This window comes from Acartia tonsa, chromosome 6, assembly GCF_053477335.1.
Source record: "Acartia tonsa isolate MP-2025a chromosome 6, ASM5347733v1, whole genome shotgun sequence".
NCBI classification, from domain to species: Eukaryota; Metazoa; Arthropoda; class Copepoda; order Calanoida; family Acartiidae; genus Acartia; species Acartia tonsa.
The window spans coordinates 47,306,711-47,326,288 of NC_137265.1; the positions used below are offsets into that span (position 1 = coordinate 47,306,711).

Here is a 19,578-nt window from a genome sequence, read left to right on the forward strand (position 1 = left end):
TTTCTTTTTAGCTTTAAGTGTTATGGCCTTGGCCATATACAGCCTTGTCTTTAATAAGATTGTAAAATTATTTATAAATAACTAGACCAGCGATAGAAAGCAAAACAGCCTACAGAAAATTGTACAAACTAGTCAAGTAATGAAATCTACCAAAGCATTGATACCCGAAGAAGAAAAAAGGCCACACAGTGTTGACCTGGGTGGCCTTGACCGCTGGCTGTATGTTATACCTGGCCACAGGACCAGGCCCAAGGAATGTGATGAGAGGTGTGATGAATTTGTTAGAGCAGGGATTGGCAACTGTCTCAAAGGTATTTTTAATTCTGGTACAAATGGTGCAGATTTTAATTATCATCTTACTTTATTTTCATATTAATTCATATTATAATTTCTATTTTAAATGTACAGTTTGTTTCTACATAAAACAAATAATCAATATGATTTTTTAGGTAAGTCAATTGGTTTAAATCACAAATCATGGACAATTAGTAAGGTAAGGAACATAATAGATGAAATATAAAATTGTGTAAGCAAATTTAATCTATAAATCATGTTGTGTTTGACACTTGTAGGGTTACTGAGATTGATTAGGAGCTGTTGGTGATGGATCAGTAACAGATGGACTATTAATTATTCTGTTGATAACACTCATCCTCTTTCTAAAGAATGTTGATGCTCTGTTAAGCCTGCTTAGGGGATTGATATACACATTTCCATCATCAAAAATTGTATTGGCTCTACGCTTAAATTCCTTGTACTTCCTTCTCTCCTCCAAGTTGATGATGATAAAGTAGGCAAGGAACAGAAATATGAAGACAAACAGAGCAGAAGTTCCAGATATTGTAATGATCATCCACTTAGGCATCATATAGGGACAAGTAATTGGAGATAAATCATATTTCAAATCTCTGTCTTCATTAAATTTTGTCAATACACTTTCTGATTTGTTTAGGTAAGTCACAAATATCTTTACATTGCCCTCTTCCTTAGTAGTATATGAATCTATACCTTCATTTGGTGCATCATGATAGAAGAAATAAGGACAATCTTTAAACACTGCCTCACATCTTCGTTTGTTTGTAATGTCAAATTCTGGTTGATAAAGACAATCCTTACTTGTTCCTAATTCGGTCCATTCATCATTGTCAGAAAAGACATTAGAGCTGTTTACAGTGAAAAGGCAAGATAATCTACCTTGCTGTAGAAGTTTAGTGTCATTGCAAGAGTTTTCCAAGTTCTTTAACAGCTGTAAATCTGATGGGTCGGACTCAAGTATGTGTCTAAAGATCATCAAAGAAGTACAAGGTATCAACCTATTACATGTGTATTGATTGGAATCTAAAGCAGCAGTTTTGGGATTCTGGCAATATTGCCCTTCACCAACATCACACTCACAAGCATTGCATTTACATTTTCCATTTTTACTGCAAGTTAACCCAGAGAAGGGATCCACACATTGGTCTGTGTTTATTGAACAATCACAGTTACCAGAAGGTCCAACTTCATATCCTTTGTCACACTTGCAATTTCCCACTCTTTGTCCATTGCAAACAGTACATTTTCCCTTGTCCCCACAATCACATGTGTCCTCCTTGCATTCACAGTAAGTTCCAAAGTAAGGCTGATTACAATCACACTTTCCACAACTACATGTACCTCTATTGCTACACACTGAATTGCTAGTAGGATTTGTACAATTTATCTGATCTTTATTGTTCAAAGAATCTACAGATGTACCTTGATTCCCTTTACTGCACTCACATTTATCCCCATAGAAACCATCATAGCAGTTACATACTCCACATTCAAGTGTCCCATTACCTAAACATCTGGCACTGTTTTGCTCTGGTCGTTGCATACACTCACAGTCACAATCAGGCATAATTTCTACCTCCAGAGTGCTCTCTTCTTGACCAAATACCTTCAGACTAAATGACAATGGACTCTCTGATAGACAGGCTGTTTCATTCATTGTTATCTCAGCAATGAAATCTATTTCTTGACCCACAACAGCTTCATCGCACATTATGCTATTACTGTCAAGTTGTCCAGCAGGTTTGGTTGAACACTTTGAGTTAGCTCCAAATGACAGTTTGATATCCAGGTTATCATGTGGATTATTGATTCCTACTCTTAGATCATCTTTGATTTCTCTGTACATTTCAACTAGAAGATCTTTTAGTTGCCCAATTGCATTTCCTCTCCCTGATCCCATGGTTCCCATCCAAGCATACAAATCTTTGGAATCAATCATAGGTTTGTAAGAATTTTCAATTGTACTAGTCAAGCCGAAAATAAGGAAAATCTCTTCCTTTTGTAATTCATAATTAAGAACTGAAAGGGAAGGATAATCATTACTCAAAGCATCATATGTTTGTGATTTTCCAGTTTGTTGCAACTTGCATGACTGTTCATAAGGTTTCCAAAGCCCAGCAAGGTTACCATCTCCACTCAAATGGAATGTTGCATCAGTCAGGTAGACAATGGTTCTTGTTGCATCCTTCCTCCAGCCAATCTTATCCCCACATTTCAAAAGCTAAAATAAAAGTTATATAAGGATATTGTTACCTAAAGTCTATGTTTTGATGTAAAGAGTTTAATCATTACACACCTGAAGAAGAGCATCTAAGCCTGACTCAGGATTGTCCAGGTTTCCAGCAAAATCTTTTTCATCTCTAGGTGCCTTTGCAACTATCTCTGATATGTTGGAGGTCAGGTCAACCAGATGTTCAAAGTCATATCTGTAGTCTCTTCTCACATCAAATGGCAGTATGGGTTTCTCTTTGAAAATACCAAATCCAAATTTCCTAAAACAGTGAAGTGTTAGTCACTTGTCCTAATTTGGATCTAAATAAGCAATATTAAAATATACCTATCTGTAGTCAACTTAGTAGTCAACATTGAAATCAATTTGCAAAAAAATCACAAATCTTTTATGACATACTTCATTTTCAGTTGTTGTTGTAGGGGCAACACATAATAGAATTGACCACCTTTTAACTGCCCCTAAAATTTTATTTTAGATTTATTTGGCTTGTTGACCATACATTATTTTTGGGTCTAAATAAGAAATATTTCACTATACCTATCAGTAGTCAACTTAGCCAACTCCTCTGATAGTTCTACAGCAACTGCTGACAGAACCTCAAGTATATCTCTCATTGTGCCAGACTGATCAAACAGGAAGTACATATCCATAGCCAGCTGTGCTTTGGATGCCTTGAATCTTAATAAATTTAAAGTTTAGTTTAGTAATTAGAAAAAAGTGGAACTTAATTGCAAAACATGGGACGTTATTCATTTTACTATTTGAATAAGCATTTCATATATTTCATTACTTAAAAAATTTAAGATTTTTTATTTTAATTTGTTGTATAAGCCCTCGAAAAGGATACTTACTGTAGTTGATGTTTGACATTGGGTCTGAGCTTTAATTGTACATTAGATGGTTTTATATAATCCAGATTATCTCCTGTTGATACTTCTCTAGAATCTGAACATTTATTCTCAATATTATCAAATAGTTAAATTAAAGGTTTCGTGATTTTTATGATAAATATGAGATAACTTTTTTTATTTTTTATTGGCAAAGCTACTCTTTAATTTTCTTAGTATGTCCGTAACACTTTCAGTGAAAATTCCTATGAAAAATACACATCTAGTCTATACATAGTTTTGTCCGTCTGTCTTTCGGTCATTCTAAAAAGGACATAAACCTTATTTTTAAAGGTTTGTTGATTTTCTTATTGTACATTCTTTCTCTTCTTTGTTATGACAACTGAACATATGCTCTATTACTTAATATGTCCGTTTGATCATTAAATAATTTTTGGCTATTTTGTGTCATTTTAAGGTTAGGTTGACCATTGAAATTTCCCTTGTGGTTACCTTTCCATTGCCACTGGTTGCAGGTGCTACTAGAGCTGCGTGGCATACAGCCTCCCTGTACCAGGTTGTCGGGACACCAACCACATTGAATACCTGCCATATAGAAATCATAGTCAAGTAAAACATGTTTATAGTATTCCTTTAATGGGGAATCATACGCTTTTTGGATTCTTTAGCTTTTTTTGTACAAAAATAATATCCTAAAAATCATTATTCTTTAAGGAAGTTGGAAGTCTTAAAGCAAATGTTTAATAAAATTGTATAGATAGATTTCGTGATTTATATCAAATTAAATTTAATATAATATAAAAGATGTATACATTTCTAAATTGAATAATTATGAATTGAGAAGAAAAATTGAAAAAGCCAGACAAACAAGGATGACAACATCCATAAAAGCGAAGCACTGAAACGGTAGGACAAACGGACATTAACACTTGTATAGTGTTAGAACTTAATTATCATAATATAAATTTATAAGAGTCAAAGCAAAATTGTAAGTAAATTTGTTGAAAAACTGCTTGATACAGGAAAATTTTTATGGACATACTTACATTTTTAGGACTTGATTATAGAGTTGCTTCGCTTAATACATTATACTTTGTTGTCCCAGGAATCAATATACCAAAAATCAGATCAATCCGATGATTAGATCACATAAAAATTTGTTGTTAAAAAAGTAAAAAAATCAACATGTTTTAAATGGACGTACGGACATTTTGGTAATGATTATAGAGTTGCTACGCTTTCTAAATCGTACCTAATTACTAAAGGAATCACCATGCAAAATTTGAAATCGATAGGACAATTCTAACATGCCTAAATTAACGGAAAAAGCTATCCGTTACGGACGTACGGACGGACGGACCGACCCTAATTATAGAAAAGCTTCGCTTTTAAAAAGAATTTAATTGAACATGCACTGAGTAATGTTTTTTTTTTTTATTTTTACCTGACATTTGAATGCACTTGTTACATGTTGTGTATGGTTGGTTAGGAGGGTTACACGTTCCATCCACATTCTAAACAAATATGCAGTCGTTACATGTTGTGTGTATGTTTTTCATATACTGTTTATGACTAGTAATGGTTAGGGTTATATGTTCTAAACAATGATTACCAGAGATTGAGGGGACATCGGACTGTAAATTTTACTGGTACCCAAAGTTTTATTAACATGCTCCCTCATTATTTAAATTATTAGTGTTGGTGCTTTTTATGAACACTTAAAAGGCCCCGTCAAAACGCAAGCAATATCTAAACTAACACCTAATTATAATGCACAAAAGTGGTAACTTTGTTTTCCATTAATAGGGATTTAAAACATTTTATAGGAGATTGTCTTATCCTTTAAGATCCTGTATTAATTTTGATTTAAGCAATTTTCCTTACACTTAAAATGGACAAAAGAATTTTTAAAAAGATTTATTGTAGTTTTTATGGAAGAGCCTGCCTGTCCGTCCTAAAATAATGCCCATATTGCCAATCCTTATTTTTTTTGTTCTTCGCTACTTGTGGATGTTGTCATTCTTGTTTATTTGTTATTTTGAGTATTGAAAATAATAGGGAGAGAGTTGAATAAAGTTTTTCAATGGTCAACATTGATAGAAGAATGTTTTTGTCAAATCAGCAATTTTTACACCTTTCACCCTTTTCCACAAATTATAAATATGAAATATTTGAATAAAATAAAGAATCTAATTTAGGTAGGTATTTAAATACCTCAAAAATGAACTGAATTAGCAGATTTTTTATTTATATCTGTCCTGGACTAATGCTAAAATGTTATGAAATAATTTTTAATGAAATCTTACGAAATGTTACTCAACAGGCAGACAGACAAACCATCTGATTATTTTATTTTTACCTGGGATTGCACAAAAGGTAGGAGGAGCACAAGATAAAGTAAAGGCAAGAACAAAGCCATGACTTTTCTAAAAAGAATATATAATATATTTAATAAATTTTAAACAAGGATGTCAACATCCATAAATAGCGAAGCATAAAAAAGTAGATAAAAAGAATTAGATTTCTTGATAATTGTAAATAAAATCACGAAACCTTAATAAAATAAATTTCTTTGGATTCAGCAACAAAAATTACAGATGTCATATCAAAAATATCTGCCGATTAAAATAACAAACAAATTGAATTATAAAAGTAGTTTCTTTACTAAATATTAGTTACTTCGCCTTTAGTGTACAGGGGTTGTGTTGATATGGTTTGGAAAATTAAGAATACAAAGCTTCCTAGAAAAGCCCTATATAATTTGGGTAGCCATGGCAGAAAAATTTAGCTTCAGAGAAACTTTAACTTATTACTTTATAAAATAAGATATCGTAGTTAATTTGAAAACACGATTAAAACATAAAAAGATAGTTCCTTATTTTTTTACAATATATCTATAGACACTCAAAGGTATTTTATTTGTTTTTATTAAAATTTAGTGTTACTAAAAGTGTCAAAATATTTAAAAAATAATCTAAAGGGTAAATTTTAAACCATCATTGGGGACGTACATCATTTATCATCCATTGTCTTATCTCTAATTATCTTTTGAGTTATGTGCACTTTTTACTTGATTTCACTATAAACTGAAATTATATTCCTTTAATGTTATGTTCTAGCTAAACTTTTATCAATAATCATTTTGCTTCCGTTTGATAAGCACAATTTTAACAAATCATTTACATTCTAAATACCTAGTAAGTTTTATTTTTATAATTGATATATATAAATATATATGTCCTAGCCGCTCCGCCCCTAGTCTCTAGGGGCTTTACCCCAAGAGGTATTTAAAAAAAATATAAATTGAGGGGGATTCTTTTTTTGGAGGGAGGGGTGGGGGTGTCCAACTCCCCAAGAAAATAGCTTAAAAACACCACAGGACCAGTAGATATATTCCCTGAAGATTATAATCCAATCGGTTAAGTGGTTACTGAGATCTGAAGGGACAGACGGACGGACGGGGAGACATCAAGCTACTTAGTATTATAGATATATGGGTTTCTTTGAAAGTTTTCCGAATTTTTAGCGATTTTTTGCTGTTAAAAATACACACAATATTTAGTAATGAAAATTTTAATAAATAGAATTAAAAATATACATAGTTGTAATTGTAAATATTTTAAATGTATCATTAATGTTGCATTTATAGATTAACAAGGATGACAACATCCATAAAAGCGAAGCACTGAAACGGTAGGACAAACGGACATTAACACTTGTATAGTATCTGAACTGAATAATCAGAATTTAAAAGTATAAGAGTCGAAGCAAAATTGTAAGTAAATATGTTGAAAAACTGCTTGAAGCAGGATAATATTTATGGACATACTTACATTTTTGGACTTGATTATAGAGTTGCTTCGCTTATAATATTGTTCTTTGTTGTCCCAGGAATCAATATACCAAAAATCAGATCAAATGGATAATTAGAACACTTGAAAATTTGTTGTTAAAAAAGTAGAAAAATCAACATGTTTAAAATGGACGTACGGACATTCTGGTAATGATTATAGAGTTGCTACGCTTTCTAAATCGTACCCAACTACTACAGGAATCATCATGCAAAGTTTGAAATCGATAGGACAATTCTAACATGCCTAAATTAACGAATAAAAGCTTTCTATCTCGGACGGACGTACGGACGGACGGACGTACGGACCGAACCTAATTATAGAAAAGCTTCGCTTTTAAAAATATATTCTTTTAATTACAGCATATTTATTATTGCGGAAATTGCTTTTTAGGTAATTAGACATATGTTTTTATTGCACATTCAACGTTTTACAGCTACGAGTAAAAATTGTTTAAATAATTCCTAAAACAAAAGTAAAACGTTCTTGTAAAACGCTAGGCCTATATTTTAAAATTTTCAGGAAAGTTTTCTTTTGGCCAAACGAAGGTTTCAGGCTGAGGAGCTTGGACGAACATTTATATTTTTAAGCAAAAACAACAAATCATAGAAAGAAAACGAAGTAACGGGTTTCGTCGTATTTTCACAGTATCTTTTCTAGCCCCTGTGGGGCCAATTTCCTAACTCTAATTGGGGCAATCATTAACATTTACCTAACCTAAAATAACCTACGAAGAAACCCGCTACTTAGTTTTCTTTCCATGATCCAATAAGCATTCTCGGGAAGGAGCTCTAATAGCCGGAGGAGCAGCCACTAGTATCAAAGAAAAAATTTAAATATAGAGTAGTTAAGCTCCCATAATTCTGTAAGCATCAGAGATATAGTGGACAATGGGCTCTTTTTAGTTCCCAAAGTTTTATACCATATTTATAAAAGTTCTTATCCGTTGGCTTAACAACTTTGGGGACTTTTGATTGGTTCGTTCATTAAGTTGAATGTTTAAACGTTTCAACCAATAATTTAATTTACAGAAAATTTGTTGTTATTAAATCGATAGGACAATTAACGAAAAAAGCTATCCGTTTCGGACAGAAGTACGTACGTACGGACGGATGGACCGACCCTAATTATAGAAAAGCTTCGCTTTCAATATGGGGACAAACAGATAATCAGAGAAAATAATAATATCTAAGCGTCTTGGGAATTAAGAAACTCTTGGGAGAATTGCTCCATGGAATAATAAATAGAATGTACATAATGTTTATCAATTTCTTGAGACGATTCTCCTGGTCAATGAGCAAAGACAATGTAATTAAATTGGCTGCCATTCGGGATAGAAAGCTCGAATTTCGCGAGATTAGCTTGAATAATAGGTTGGGTATCTGCTACATTTTACATTTTACTAATAAACATCTTTTAAATTTAGCTTTACTATTGGGAAATGATAAACATGTTTTTTCTTGTTTGAATTAATTCGTCTAGATTTTATTTGAAACTTTGTTGTCACTCTATTTAAGCTATTAGAAGAAAAAAGCTGATTAATATAATAATATGCCTGATTCTATGATTGCCAACCTTTGTATGAAAGATATTATATCTAATCTTAGGCACATTTATGTACTTTATTTTGATAACAAATTCGAAATGATTGAATATTTGTATTCATAATAAGGCATTTTTTATTTGGGTTCGAACCCTTAACCCAAATGACAGTTAGCTATTCTGATAATACTATTATAATCTGTTTATCTATTTCTCAATTTATAATAACTCTGTGATTATGATTGTTTTCCAAAACTTTATTTTTCCACAATGAGATGTTGAAAGCCAAGCAGAAAAGAGGAAAGGAACACAGTAGTTTGGTTGGTGACCAATTTTGGCGCCTACTTTTTGTACTCCAAAAATGACAGTTTTAAAAATGGATTTTGGATCTCAAACCTGATTTTCATGTTCTCTAATAAAGTGAAATTTGCAGCGGGCTAAAATTACGATTCCCCTCCTACTGGATGAACGAAATGACCAATAAATAAGTTCCGTGTAAGCAAGCTGAATTGACGACAATTCTTAGCCTGTCTTACATAATCTTACATTTTGTCAGATAATTTGTGGCAATTTTGGTGAAATACCTCGCCTCTTTTTATTTTTTCAGTTAGGACTTACATTCAAGGGTAGTGCAATCAAAAGGCCATTTATATTATTATCTGTACTTAATGATACTAATTGCAAGATAAGGTTGGTTGACTGCTTTGTTTTAGTTTCTTTCCTTAATGATCATTATTTGTCATCACTTAGCTGGCTACTTCTTTACAATTGGTGTTCTTTCAAACTGTAGGAAAAAATGTTTAATTTATTTTAGCAAAATAGACATTATATTTTTGTTTTTCTAGTCAATTACATAATGTATTCTTTTTAAAATCTATTTCATCCACTTAGGTCAAACCTAAAAGTATTTTGTTGCTAGGTTTTTTCTCAACTTAAAGCAATAATACTTGAAACATGTATTGTACATATCTACTTATGTAACGCTATTCTGATAATCATATAATGTCTAGCAAGTTTATTTTCATATTTTAAAAACTTTTAAAAAATACCATCAATATTAATAAAAATTAGTATTTTTGTATTCGCATCTTCCTATAGATGGTCCGGTCCCTTCATTTAAAGTAACCCCCCCTCCCCCTATTACCAATTTCCTTCCTTTTGTGATGGTATATCAAAGCATATCCCCTACTTCCCCCCCCCCCACCCTCACCCTTTATCATATGGATGAAGGAAGATCTCGATCATAACTATTTTCGGATAGATTTACCCCCTCTCTTTCTGCATTCCCTTTGAACTGGATGGTTCTGGATTATCTATTCCAAAACTTGTTAGCGATAAGGTGTTTATACAAGTGCGCCAATGTTTTTTTTTATAAAATTGTTTAAAAATGACATCTGTTTGGTTTTCCTTTGCAATTAAGCTTTTTTTTAGGTACAGGGAAGGTTTTTAACTATTTTGGGAGAGCGTATCTCCACCCTCCCAATTTAAAATCACACCCCCAAATTTTTTTTTCTGAATATTTCTTATTAAAACACAAATTAAAAAGTAGAAGGGCGGTTGACTTATCCCCCTCCCACCTTAAGAACACCTAGAGGCTTCTTGGGGGCGTCCGTTGCCCCTAGTCTTTCTTAAAATAAAAGCTTTGTCTTGCATTTTTTTCAATTAGGTGTTTGATCACGAATTTTATATGGTAAAAATATTTTTCTTATTTAATTGTTATCCTAATAAGATAAAAGTTATGCTTGAAAATTGTTTTAATAGCTATTATTATATGTTGCATTTTTAGATAAACGTCAGAATTTGCGTCAGAATTTGCGTCATTTGCGTCATTTCTATTTTCAGATTTTTATTACCCGTCATCATTATATGTCTCATATTTTCTTTCCCTATTTCTTGAAATTCGGAGAATTGAAATAAAGGTATAGACATAAGAATGATGAAAGGGTGGGCTTAATTTTCTCTTCTTTTCCCCTTTCTTTTCCATCTTTTCTCCCTTTTTCCCTATTTTTCCCTTTTGGGCGAGGGTTTGAAGATGGTTAACAATCTTTTTCCTACTTCCTCACCTTTTATCTTTTACATACATATTGTATTGTACTTATGCATTACTCACACACACACACACAGATGGACACACACACACAGACGGACAGACAAACATACACAGAAGAAATACAGCTGATTTTGTTTCCTTCATATTTTCTCTGCGGAAATACCCCCCTTCCTCTCCCTTACTTCAGATCTACCGCTTCCCCCACTTCCATCTCAATAAACCTTTCCCCCAGCCTTTCTAACTTACTCCGTCAACAACCCCCTCCCCCCTAAAATACAGAAAGGTTGTCTTTTCAGAGCAAAGTTGCCGCATGCAATATCCTCCCCCACTCTAAATAGACATTCTCCGACCCCCCCCCCCCCCCCTCCTCTCAAATAATTCAAAACATACACATCCCTCCCCCCCAATTTCCCATGCTTACACCAACCCCCATCCCCCCCCCTTAACAACTGACTTCGACAGTTGTGTATGAGAATTGTGTGAACCAAGAAGTTATGGTTCAAGGGTTTTCAACCAGACAACCAACCAAATATCTTTTAGAGACGTGATAAAACAACTTAATTTCAGTTTCATCCCAATTGCCACTAATTTACCAACAGTTACAACAAGCTTGTTATAAAGTTAGTTATTGTTATTGTGAGAAAATTGAAAAAAAGGCATGATACATATGTGCAGATAGAGTAAAAGAGTAAATAAATCCATTTGAAGGAATAGTTTTTGATGTATGCAAGTGATATAAATAGAATAAATTGAATCTGAGAAAAAAATCTTCCAAAATCTGGAACAAAAATCTTGGAAAACCTGACAGAAAAATCTTGTAAAGTGATGCTAATGAGGCTTGGCCTGATATTTGTCAACTTATGGGAAATTTAATCAGCAAGAACAGATCAGGGTATCATAGTTACAAGGATTCCATTTAGTAAAAATTTAAAATACTTAATTTTTTGGAAGTTGCAGTGTTTTCTTTTTTGATAACATTTACAGCAGATTATTGCACATTGACTAAATGCGTCATGTGTAATTAGTATTTCATTTATTTCTAAAAAAAAATGGAATATGTATAATATTTTAATTAGATTGTTAACAGCATAAAGAAATTATTTATAATTTGACAGTAGATAAAACAACAATCCACTATTTTTGATTACTTTATTTTTTGTTTCATATTTTTTTATCTAAGTTAGGAAGCACAGTGTTTAAAAAGGCCTTGTATTTATAGCTACTTTCTGGGACTAGATAAAAAAAGGGGGGGGGGGGTATTGTTCGTCCACTTACAGATTTAAAGATTTTTCCAGTAATTTTTAATATATACATATGTAAGTAGGGCTTCATGTATCAATAAGTTTTTCTAACAAGTAAATTTATAATTAGGAATTGAAATAAAAACATTATTGTTTGAATAATCATATTAAAAATCCGTTTTTTGTTGTAGTTTTTCTTTAAATTTCAATGAAGGGAAAAGGTTGATCAATAAACTGTAAGCTTAATAAGCTTGGTTATACAAAAATGTTTTGATTATATGAAAGATATTCATAGCCTATCTTACATTGATTAATTACCTATTTATGTACTACAACATATATTCTGAAGCAGAGAGAGAGGGGATAATGGGCTGTTTATTACACTAGTCCCCAAATTCTCAATAGTTAATACTTTGCTACATAAGTATATTCTTTATAATCAACATTAATGGAGATAGATTAATTACATCTGAATATTTTAGGTGATATCATTATCCATAGGATTTTATAATTGCAGTTCTATACCTAGCAATTGAATTTCCCTACTATGGGATGTCTAATTGATTTTATATTTTTCATTCTTATTTTTAAAATCTACTAAAACATCAAGAAAGAAAGATGGTTGGCACTTTGCCGGTTGGACAAATCTATTTATAGGGTAGCAACGCTTTAAATATTATTAAAGCTATTTTCTTTGAAGTTATACTCAAAGCAAAGCCAAAAATAAGTTCCTAACTTATATTGTAAAGATGTAAAAATAGTAAAACACAAATGGAATCCTTGTAATTTTGGTGCAGAGGTCATCATAGACACAGGAACACTTTACATCAATTTGTTGATCATAGGCTAATTCATAGTCCAATATTGTACAGTATCTATTTTATACATAAAGGGTTTTCTCGAGTTTTAAAAGTATTTATATATTTTATTTATTTATTTACTAGAATGTACAAAAGGTTATTTTTTCAATTCTATTTAAAATAGCAGTACTTGGATGGTTATTTGCCTTTGTGCTTTTATACATGTGTACATTTTCTGTCTACTGGTTATATGTAGATCAATATTATACATTTATTAAGGAAATATTTAAATGGTTATGATATATACATTACTTTTTGACAGAATTAACAAGTATATTAAGTACACAGTATACCAACTCAGTTCTAAATATTTACAGTACATGTAGTATACATTGTATCAATTTAGTATGAATCATTGAATACATACATTATATTAAAAGTAACTTTGTACTATATTACAGCGATCAATTACAATTACCTAAGATGTAATGTACATATTTCTTAATAATGAAAATAAAATGAATAATCAAGAATTGATTGCATGTTTATGTGCAAAACAATATAAAGCCTTCCCTAAAGTTATGGAAATATTTGCAGAGATATTTAATCCCTGTAGGATTTTAAACTCTTAACCCTAATTAAACCTTCCCCAATTATTTACAACTCAGATTTCTTTATAAAAGATTCAGGGATAAGTTTAAATTAACTTTCATTGTCCTATCCAAGTAAATAAATTTGGACAAGAACAAATTATCTTCTGTTGGTCTATCCCTTGCATTCCCATGAACATACCCACCCAATGAAATTGAACTCAGAAGGAAGTAGGGTGTCGAATTTTCTCATTTATTCCTCCACTCCAGAATAAATTAGATTATATACCTTAATCAAGGTGTACCCTGATAGGTCAATGAAAATAAATTATGCTCCCCTATCTTTGCTGCTTGCAAACCATAGGGGGGAAGATCGGGTTGTAGATTTATATACATATGTCATATTGTTCTTTGTCTCAGTGACAAAGTCATATATGACTTATCAAGACCTAATCATGAAACTGAAGGTGCAATTCTACTTTTTTTTTTACTTTCTTCTGTTATTGGAAAATAGGGTGGTTTCCATGAAACAAGCTCTCTCATTCGATGACTTGAATAACTTTCAGATAATCTTGATTGGTTTGTATTGAATCTACAGAATGTGAATCATTAAATCATCATTGGGGATAAATTTGAACTTATTTCCATTGTCTTATTCCTTGGGACCAATTGAATTATTTTTGTAAACTACGATTCAATAGATTCACTTTATTGTTAAACCGTTTTGTAATAAAATAGTTAATGACAGATTATGACCACAATTTATCTAGTTTTCTCTTGATTGTATAGGAAACATAAAAAGTAGAAAGTTGAAAATCTTTGTAGGGATAGGACAATGGCTAGAAAATTTACAATCTTTGGGTCATAGAAAGAAAACACAGTAGCCTTTGGAAGGGTATTTTAGATTAGGTTAGCTGAAGTAAATGTTAATGATTGCCCCGCGGGGTTAGAAACAATGCCCAGCAGGGCCAGAGCCCTCCGCAGTGGCTAGAAATAGGAGAAACGCTACTGTGAAAATACGACAAAACCCGCCACTTCGTTTTATTTCCATGATCCCAATCTTTCCCTCCCTATCAAAAAAATCATTGGGGGTGGAATTTACAATATCGTCCATTGTCCCATCTCTGTTTCCCTGGTATAAACCTTAACCATGGGTGGTGGCAAAATTATTTTTCATGCAACTTGAATCAGTTTTCTTCTTATCCAGAATAAAGGGATTCATAATGTTTCTAAAAAGATTTCTCAAACGCTTTGGCCTATAAGATCGCATAAAGCGGCTTCCCGTATATAATACCAAGACATTGGTTTTTCAGATGTTTTTCTTCGTTTATAACAATAACATGCCAATTATATCCTGCCCTGCTTTTGTCTCAATAGTGAATATTTTTGACTAGCGGAAAAAAGGAAATTTTATTCTGTATGATAAAAAAAGCTCAATTCCTTTTACACTGAAATTTTCTTATTTTCTGCAACAAGGAAATGATTTATGTTTTTATATAAATGTTAAAGAAAAGACATTTTGGCCCTAGTTTATTTATTCATCTTTTAGTAAGCGCAGCTACTCTACACCAGTCACAGACCAATTTTTATATTACCCTTAGATATAAACACACTCAAACTAAATGTTTTACAGTGATCTGCTAATTAGTTCATAGTTCATTACATTACATTTGCTGCATCTATAAGAGTTTTATAAATATAGTAAACTTGTTATTGCTGCGCTACTAAAGGATAAAGTTGTCCTTTTTCTTATTATTGATCTTTACAAGTAATAGATGAAAGAGGAGATATTTAGGTTGACGTTCATTATGTAAATTAAGATAATTAGATAGTCTCATAGTAGCCAAATAATTATTGATCTGAACTGTACATTCATCATTTTTACAGAGCTATCGGCTTCGTCTCATGCATATAGGGAGAGAGGCAGAAAACTGAAATATAGCCTAAAACCACCCTTGTTGACTTCAATTCTAAATAAAAAAGGATTATCTGGGATCTTTGTAAAGATTTCCTAAAAAGAAAAGTCAATCATTTCAGGGGTTAGTAAGATTTTAACCAATAATTTACCTAATCACTTTTAAGTTTTCTTGTGCAATATTCTAACTATTAAAGCAAACATAGCCATAAAGACTTTCGGATCGTAGAAAGAAAACGAAGTAGGGGTAGAGCCTCCCTCAGAGGCTAGAAATAAGAGTAAAGCTGCTGTGAAAAATAAACGACGAAATCCGCTAATTCTTTCCATGATTTAGACTTTCCTACAACCTGTGATAAAAATGCGACGAGAAAAGATACAAAAAGGATAAAAACTTGTGTTACTAAGCCTGTGAGGTGTACTTACTAAGTGATGTCTTGTATTCAACGTGAAATTTGGAATGCTTGCAAGTAATGAAAGTATTTTTGTGTCAACTTCAAATAAATACTGGGTGTCCATTTAAAAGATTTCTTAGTAAAAAATCGATTATCATGCAATAAAATTACATTTTTTAATGTTAAAAAACAGTAATTATATATTTTTTTAAATTTTTCCCAAATTGATTTGTCTGAGGTAAGATTGAGGAAAATTGTTGTAAATTAATGCAACACACTGCAGTAACTTCCCAATTGCCATTACCTTTAAAATTTCTGGATTTTAGACAAGTTATATGATCTAATTTGAAGATGATCTAAATATTTAAATCTTATTGATAAACTATAGAGAAATAATTTAATATTCTGTATACAAATGGGTATTACAATATAAATACTTTGCATAAAAACCCTTTTTATATTCATATTTATTGAGTAACCCTGTATTCATTACGTTTGAAAGTAAAAGTAATATTATTCTTTTACAATTTTCAAATATATTTCAGTCCACTCTTTATACTAGAGTAACATTATTTGTGTCTCTCTGTATGTCCAGTATCAGTATGATATCATAAACTGCTGGACTGATCCATTACAATATAAATGTTGGGAGAATGAAGGGAGAATCCACTAGTATATTTATTGTACATTGTACAAAATCCAAAATGTATAGACAGAAAATATTTTTGGATCGCCCTGTAAATATTTTATTTTCAAACGAATTGATGTTTATTGTTGTGCAGAGGGGATAATTGTCGCCTCCCAGGGAATGTTTGTCCATACCACTCTCAGGAATGCTCCTATTAACCCTTTATTTGCAGCGAAGCTACTCTATATTATGATCTGTACTTCAGTCAGTATTCGATAATGTTAGATAACTGTATACGCTTTAAAAATGAGCTAAGTTAACATTACTGCTACAAAATCACACTATTATTGCTATTAATGTTTGTTAAATGGTATATATGTTATTGCTTCGCTATTTTATGGAAATAGCTTAATTGTCCTTGTTTTTAATCAAACTTGCAAATTACTTTATTAAATGTAGATAAGGATAGAAATACTCCAATGAGGTGGGGGGGGGGGGGGGGGGGGAGTTTGTACATTTATAGGAAATGAAAATCAGTATCAAATTTTGGCCAAATACAAAATTTACAAGTTTTGAGCTTACAAGCCCCTAGAAGTAAAGTGCAAAAATGAAATATGGGGTGGCTAATCAACTCATTTATGTAAAAATAGGTTCCATTAAAAAATTCACCTTGATATTATATATTTTTATTATTATTTTTCACTTGTCTATAAGTTCAATTGAAATATGCCTTTGTATCAAAAAGAAAATATGTTTATGATTTCTGGCAATAAAAAGATAAAATATTGTATCTATAAATGTCTGTATTATAACAAGAAAAAGTTTGTTTTGGCCCATTATTAATATTGATATTTGAATTAAGCAAACTTGGGTAAACTTTGCAAAGTGTTAAAAAGCATTCAATTATTATAAGATGAATATTAGGTGAATATAATATTATATTTTAAAGTTAAGTAAAGGTCTCAAATTTTACATTTTGTAGTCTTAAACCTTCCATAGACTGTAACGAAGCCGTTAGATTGATATTATTATACAAATGGTAACAATCAGATAGCTGTTCACAGTCTCATTTAACACACAGACAATATAATTATCTTTCACATTAACGATGTAAAACATTGTTTTCCTTTTAGTGACAGTATGCCCATAAAAATTAAAAATTAATGTTTTAATTTATATAAGAAATCTTGGGCAGAAAAAAATTTGAAATAGTCTTATTCAAAAAGATATTTTTATCTAAATAATTTGCGTAAACATTAAAGAAAAAACACTACTTTAATTCTCTTTTGCACATAAATGATATAATTTAAGCTAAAATAAGGCATTTACGTGTGCAATTGTTTGTATAATTGAGATAGTGTTTTGTTTGTGTGTGTGTTTAAGAAAACAAACCAATCAAAAGCTTTGCCTAAGTTACATTAGCATAAATTGAAATGCTTTATGCGGAGAAAGACCCATAATTTTTAATACACATATTCTGCATATTAATAATAGTAATTAAAGCCAAAATAACCATGTTTATGCAATTTTTTAAAGCTAAATAGTGTTTTGTGTAAATGAATGATTGTGTTTAAGTAAACAAACCAATCAAATGCTTTACTTACAATAATTGTGAACTTTATGTTGCCAAAATAACCATATTCATATATTGTTTGTTTATGTTGAATAGTGTTTAGTTTGTGTGTGTTTAAGAAAACAAACCAATCAAAAGAATTGCTTAAGTCACATCAACATTAATTGATATTATTGAAGTCTAAATAGTGCAGTTTTATGGTATGTGTTTGATTAAGTTTAAGAAAACACAACAATTAAATGCTTTGCTTAAGTCACATCAACATTAATTGAATTACTTCGTACGCACGTAGATCCCTTTATTTGAAATATTCGAATATTTGCACATAAATGATATTAATCAAGCCAAAGTTTTGCATGTGGTAACAATGTACTTTATTGTTTACACTATTCTAGGACTCGGCAGCTGCTCATTTACAAAGTAATTGGCAGTTGTTTATTAACTTACTGATGGCTAAAAAAAGCCTACAATCGAAGTAAAGTATAAGTAGTCGATCACTAAAAGGCGGTTTAGTTGCTAGGATGCAGCTGCGAATTGCCAAAAAAAATTGGCGGACAATTAAGATGTTGGATCACGACTGCGGCTGTTGAGTCTTGAACAAATAAGTATATATTTGTATAAGTTAACTACTGTTTTATATATGTGTGTGTCTTTATGTGTGTGTGGGTGTGTGAGTGTGTGTGTGTGTGTGTGTGTGTGTGCGCGTTTATGTGTGTGTTTGTGTGTGTAAATGCATTTAAGTATAAATTGTAGGGAATTAGATGGATTAGTATGATAGCTTGGGATATAGGAATTCTCATAGTAAACTATCACAATAGTAAAACAGGAAAAGGGACAAAGAACATAAAAAAATCCACCAGTAAAGAATAATTTTTGATAGTTATTTGGTTTTCTTGCATTTTAGATACCTATGCTATTATACTGAAATTGTTATTTATAAAAGAAATGTGTTTTAGCCAATAAAAGAATTATATATATGTCCCTAATTCCAAACTTTTTAGGTTCAGTTTAATGTAGTATTAAAAACTTTTAAAACATAGATTTATAGTAAAGTAGATGTATTACTGGCATATATATTATAATTTTTTAGAATAAAATATTTAGAAATTCATATTAAAATGATTGTTATTGCAATATTACACATTTATTCTTAAGTAAATATTTTACATTTTTACATATAGCGCATGCCAAAGCAGCACCATAAGGGTTAAATGAGCATTTTTCACCTGTTACAGTCAAGCCTGATATCCGCCACTGGTGGCACTTACTACACCCGCCGACGAAGGCGGCAGACGGGCGGCGAAATTGTGGAATTCGACGGCCCTCATCTGTACACAACTACTATCTTTAATCAGGAACAGCGACATCCCCGCCGTTCAGGTTGCACGTGCTAGCTGGGTCAACTTGATTATGTTGGCAAGGATACAGGGATCTAAAGGGATAAGACAATGACCGATAAATTGATGTAAATCCCCAATGATGATACACAAAATTACCTCTTATGTACATTAAAATACGTTGTTGAAACGTTTAAACACTCAACTTAATCAATCAGCCAATCAAAATTCACTAAAGTCACCAAAGTTGTTAAACCAGCGAA

The 19,578-nt window shown here is 31.6% G+C and overlaps 3 protein-coding genes across 12 annotated transcripts in view; 1 reads left to right on the plus strand and 2 right to left on the minus strand.

Moving 5' to 3' along the window:
* Window positions 1-19,578, minus strand: part of Ced-12 (engulfment and cell motility Ced-12) — a 260,223-nt gene that overhangs the window by 122,034 nt on the left and 118,611 nt on the right. The gene's annotated exons all lie outside the window — the stretch shown is intronic.
* The window catches only part of shot (dystonin-like protein short stop), a 347,219-nt gene that overhangs the window by 63,021 nt on the left and 264,620 nt on the right, over window positions 1-19,578 (plus strand). For 2 of the 7 annotated variants that reach the window (XM_080165103.1, XM_080165110.1), the window contains exon 1: window positions 125-311. The exons of the other annotated variants lie outside the window; for them this stretch is intronic. In XM_080165103.1, the coding sequence (XP_080021229.1) occupies window positions 140-311 (172 nt within the window). In that variant the 5' untranslated portion in view covers window positions 125-139. Of the gene's footprint in view, window positions 1-124; window positions 312-19,578 lie in introns of those variants that run through there. 7 annotated transcript variants of the gene reach the window in all.
* On the minus strand, window positions 343-6,482 carry LOC145322823 (integrin beta-2-like). Its single transcript, XM_080165149.1, has 8 exons — window positions 6,408-6,482; window positions 5,756-5,822; window positions 4,841-4,910; window positions 3,889-3,981; window positions 3,400-3,493; window positions 3,086-3,226; window positions 2,612-2,807; window positions 343-2,536 (listed from the first exon to the last, which is right to left on the minus strand). Exons 1-8 carry the CDS (start codon window positions 6,410-6,412, stop codon window positions 575-577), a joined length of 2,628 nt encoding a protein of 875 aa, XP_080021275.1. The 5' UTR covers window positions 6,413-6,482; the 3' UTR covers window positions 343-574.

Coding starts and splice junctions, on each gene's coding strand:
- LOC145322823 (XM_080165149.1), bottom strand. Junction 3,982..4,840: donor CAAGTGCATTCAAATGTCAG/GTAAAAATAAAA, acceptor TCTATATGGCAG/GTATTCAATGTGGTTGGTGT. Junction 3,494..3,888: donor CAACCAGTGGCAATGGAAAG/GTAACCACAAGG, acceptor ATAAATGTTCAG/ATTCTAGAGAAGTATCAACA.